Genomic DNA, 5,099 nt, shown 5'->3' on the forward strand with positions numbered 1-5,099 from the left:
AAGAGTAGAGATACTCTGAATAATATTTAGTAAGAGTTAGTCCAAACTAAAAGTTGGCTCTTGATTACAATCTGTAGTCCATTATTCCCTAAGTTTTAAAGCAACTGTCTATACCTACTTGGCCACATTCTATCCTAGAAGTCAACTGTCAATTAGCCTGAAGGTTGAATGTGCTTCTAAAAGGCTTCTTACTAATTTAAGAAGCTTGCTCCTTTTGGTTCCCGAACCACAAAAAGTACACCATCAGAAAGTAGGAAATGTTGCCTGCCAACTAGTGGTGGAAACTCCCAAGCTTTTACTGTATAGTTTGTGACTTCTGATTTTCAAATATGCTCCCTAGTCATTTCATTATTTTCAAACTTTTAAGCACTGTATTCCTCCCACTTTTTTCTTTCATGAAATGTGAAAAACTCATTTAGGACCATGAATATATTTAAAGTGTCTTGCTTCCTATTAATCCTCTCCATGGGTTGCTTTTAAAGCCAAGCAATCTTATTCATGGTGAATACACGCATCTTAACTTCAATTTTAACAAACTAGGATCTCATCTTCCAAGATTTGGCAATGTCTCTATGGCTTAGTGCAAGTTACAAAATCACATTGTTTTATTAACACATGATTGAATCAATTCTGACCCATCCCTTGAACTCCCTATGTGCAGCACTCTCAAGGATTTATGAGGAAAAAAAAAACATTAACAGATTCTAGCAAATTTTCTACTAGTTAAGGGCTGAAGTACTCTAAAACCTATTTAAATACAAGAATGCCTTAAAATAAAACAAGATACATTTAACATTTTGAGAAAAATCAATTTAATAAGTCTCATATTTGACATTTGGCCATATGACTAGAAATTGGTAAATCAGCATAGTGTTTCTTGCCGAGTAAAAACTTCCTTTCTTGAATCAAAAATCTGGAATTAAGAAAGAGCTCCATTAATAACAAATAGTCATCAATAACACAAACTATTTCACTGAGGATTAATAACTCAGAGAAATAGACAAAAAAGCATTCAACAGAGAACTCAGTTGAAGCACTTCATACACATTTACATTTCTATCTCTAATAAAAGATATTTTTGTCTTAGTCCCAACTCCTTAAAGCTCACCAACCCATAGTGATCGCTCCATCCTCTGAAATACTATAACATTATCTGTATCACTCAAATAGTAATCATCTACAATCATTCTATAATGCAGGTTATATTTTTTCTATGTATTCTGTCTCCCCCAACTAGCGAGTGAGTTCCTGGAGGTCAGGTACTGCGTTGTGGAATTTTTTATGTGATCTTTTGCCTGTGGCACACTAGTAATATTTTTCAGTCTGTGTCTATTTTAAGTCACTCATTGCTTTCTCCCAATCCTACTTTTCTCCTCTAACTCTTTCTGCATACTATTCCCTAATCTAGATGTAAACAGTATTTCAGGTTCTAAAACATTATTCTTCTATTTACACAAAAGTAAGTCCACCCCAAATGTAGCCTTGTAAGGTTAATTTTAAACAATGTATTTTTGAAGATAGCATCATAATCCATACAACATCAACTGTACATCCACAGTGTGCAGGCAATATTATAAAACGTAGGTCCATCTGTTCTAAATGTCAAGTGTTTTTGTTTATCTAATCGGTTTCACACTAAACATTATAATGTTACACAACTTACCGTTTCAAGTACAGATCTTTGCTTATACAAAAGCAGTAAAGTTACTAACAAAACAAACAATGAGATAAAACCAAATGGTATCATGAAATATATCACAATTTCCTTCCATGTGTCACCTAGGATTAAAAGTCACATAAAAGGGGAAGGATTAGAGGTTTATAATTATTTTTTAAACAGAATTATTTTATAAATAAACTCCTAGGAAATGGTGGAGAACCGAGCTAAACTTGGCGACTTCTGCCATAGTTGCCAGTGCAGAGATACCACAGACATCCTTTTCGTTTTTGCACTTATATAAACTAGCTACTTGACTCAACCGGGACATTTGTTTTTTTCACTTAGAAAAAAAAAAAATCCCCAAAGCACAATTCTTATTTTCTGATATGATTTTGTTTAAACTAGGACCTTGTGATTTTTTTCATAAGAAAATGATAAAATTACCAACCAAGTGATTAGACAAACATGTCCTTTGTATCCCTTAACTATCCATAAGTCAAATGTTTATATTATTTTATATGCTGCTGTAGTGAGAAAGAGCTGGTCTTCAATAAAAGTCTCTGTCTGAGTGATGGAGCTCATCTTAAAAGGCTACATTTTTAAAGTTGTCTCATATTTAGAGAGCATGAAGTTTTAATGGTTCTTCTGTATAGCAAGAAATAAGCAATCACCAGACAAACTTAAAAGTAGCCAAAGCTTGTCCTTCCAAAATCTGTATCTCCCACTAACTTTGGAGTAATACCAAAAAAAAAAAAAAAAAATTGCCTTCAAGTCGATTCCGACTCAGAGCATCCTAAATCCTATACTCAGACCCAGTGCTTCAACCTTGCCCTCCTCCCTCCCTTCTTTGTCCTATTCCTTTAGGCTGTTATATTCTCCTAAAAAGTTACCAAATTCATATGCTCAAATCAGTTAAGATTTGCAAGGATATAATCCAAAGGAGTGACTGACAATACAAATTTTCTGGCATCCTAAATAACAGTGGGAAGGCAGGAGGCTCCTTTCCTGAGGTTCTGCAAATCATATATAGGCAGCCATTTACTTTCCCTATACCTAAGAGTCAATCTTGAAGAGGATATTTTTTATTTCCAAAAAAATTATTGTCCTATTTTTCTATAACTTAAATGATCCAATAAGAAATGTCCTACAAGAACTAAGACCACAAGCAACTCATGAAATTCTTCGTTCCTAATCTCAAAGTCCTTAAGATTCTACCAAGAGATACCAATCAGGGCAAAAGAAATCTCAGTAATCATATCATTGTTAAGATGGTATATAAAATACATATAAGGATGTATATTTTGAGGATAGGGCTAAAAACGCATGAAGGATATTTTCACTGTACCCGCTTTAAACTATGAATTGACTTACTGCTAGATACAATTCAGGAAATTACTTTCTCAATGTCAGTTCCATAGAGTCTCCAGATTTTTTAGAAAAGTGACAAAAATAAAAAATGTAGACTCAGTAAGTGTTTTTCTGGTTCCATATATCTCTTGGTCAATTGAGTTCTCTGCCTAATTTTTCTCCATATCCCTTATATGATGTATTTGATATATCTGACTTCTTTGTTTATTGTCTCTCTCTACCCAATCCAGGAATAAAATGTAAGTTCCGTGAGTCAGAGACTTCTTCACTGTTGTATCTCCAGTGTCTGACAAGAGTCTGACATATAGTAGGGCCTTAATAAATATTTGATGAGTGAAAGGGAACAATACCACTACATTCACAGCAAGACAATAGTGAAAAAGGAATTCCATTATAGCAGAACTACATGAAAGGAGATGCATGACTGATAGAAACACCAGTATCTGTCTGTATCATATCTGTGTATATATTTCCAAACCCAAACCAAATCTGTTGTCGTAGAGTCGATTACGACTCATAGCGACCCTATAGGAAAGAGTAGAACTGCCCCATAGAGTTTCCAAGGAGCGCCTGGTGGATTTGAACCATTTGGTTAGCAGCCGTAGTACTTAACCACTACGCCACCAGGGTTTCCGTATATATATTTATAGCTGCATATATGTCTATATACCTGAAAGAGCAATGCAGAGTTAATTTACTACAACTTGAAACAAATATTAGTGATTTCAATTGTTAAAGCTAGTAGTACCGTGAAAAACAATTAGATTTTCCTTCACTCACTAGGCTTTTTAGCTTATATTTCTATTTAAATATGCCTTTTATCATAATCACTTTAAATCAGTGTTGAAAGTGAGTGGAATATGCATTTTACATATCATAGCTTCTTAATTATAAAAATATGCCTTAGGCATGGAACTAGACACTCGAACACAAGTGTATGCTGGCCTACTCCTGCTTTAAGTAAAGGCTTGTATTCTCTTGAAAACTGAAAGTAAAAAACAATGATTAAAATCTAGACTCCAGTCCAAAATTTTTTTTTAAACTACAATATTCTCCTTCCTGACAGTCAGGAAAAACAAGAATGCTGATAGAAGAAGAGTAACAGGATGAATTCTAATTGAATATTAGTTTTTCAATAAATCTATGTTCAATTGAGGTACTTGCTAATGTATCTTCCCTGTTTATAGACTCTATACAGACAATTTTGATTTCCATAATTACAAAATATACTGAAAGAAAATTAATTTTGCTAGCAGCTGCTGTTTGTTGTTAGGTTCCGCAGAGTCGGTACCCACTCATAGCCACCCCGGGTATGAGAGAATGAAACACTGCCTGGTCCTTTGTCATTCTCACAATCATTGCTATGCTTGAGCCCACTGTTGCAGTCACTGTGTCATTCCATCTTGTTGTCGCTGACTCTCTACTTTACCAAGCATGATGTCCTTCTCCAGGGACAGATCCCTCCTGCTAACATGTACAAAGTAACTGAGACTTGCTTCTAAGGAGCATTCTCGCCACACTACTTCTAAGACAAATTTGTTCGTTCTTCTGGCAGTCCATGTTATATTCAATATTCTTCGCCAACACCATAATTCAAAGCATCAAGTCTTCTGTCTTCCTTATTCGTTGTCCAGCACTTTTGCGTGCATATGAGGTGATTGAAAATACCATAGCTTGGGTCAGGCACACCTTAGTCCTCAAAGTGACTTCTTTGCTTTTTAACACTTTAAAGAGGTCTCTTGCAGCAGATTTGCCCAACGCAATACGTTGTTTGATTTCTTGACGGCTGCTTTCATGGGCGTTGATTGTGGATCCAAGTGAAATGAAATCCTTGACAACTTCAATATTTTCTCCGTTTATCATGATGTTGCTTACTGGACAAGTTTTGAGGATTTTGGTTTTCTTTTTGTTGAGATATAATCCATACTGAAGGCTGTTGTCTTTGATCTTCATCAGTAAGTGCTTCAAGTCCTCTTTACTTTCAGCAAGCAAGGTTGTGTTATCTGCGTATCACAGGTTGATAATGAGTCTTTCTCTAATCCTGATGCCACATTCTTCTTCATATAGTCCA

General features: G+C 35.0%; 1 protein-coding gene across 3 annotated transcripts in view; it reads right to left on the reverse strand.

The window, feature by feature from the left end:
* Positions 1 to 836: 836 nt before the first annotated feature.
* Positions 837 to 5,099, reverse strand: part of IL13RA2 (interleukin 13 receptor subunit alpha 2) — a 21,933-nt gene continuing 17,670 nt past the window's right edge. For 2 of the 3 annotated variants that reach the window (XM_004379788.2, XM_023734434.1), the window contains exons 9-10: positions 1,664 to 1,779; positions 837 to 913 (exon numbers count right to left, since the gene is read on the reverse strand). In XM_004379788.2, coding sequence (XP_004379845.1) covers positions 863 to 913; positions 1,664 to 1,779 — 167 coding nt within the window. In that variant the 3' untranslated portion in view covers positions 837 to 862. The remainder of the gene's footprint in view (positions 914 to 1,663; positions 1,780 to 5,099) is intronic. The other variant, XM_023734435.1, reaches the window with a different exon arrangement.

The sequence above is a fragment of the Trichechus manatus genome, unplaced genomic scaffold (genome assembly GCF_000243295.1).
Source record: "Trichechus manatus latirostris isolate Lorelei unplaced genomic scaffold, TriManLat1.0 scaffold00068, whole genome shotgun sequence".
NCBI classification, from domain to species: Eukaryota; Metazoa; Chordata; class Mammalia; order Sirenia; family Trichechidae; genus Trichechus; species Trichechus manatus.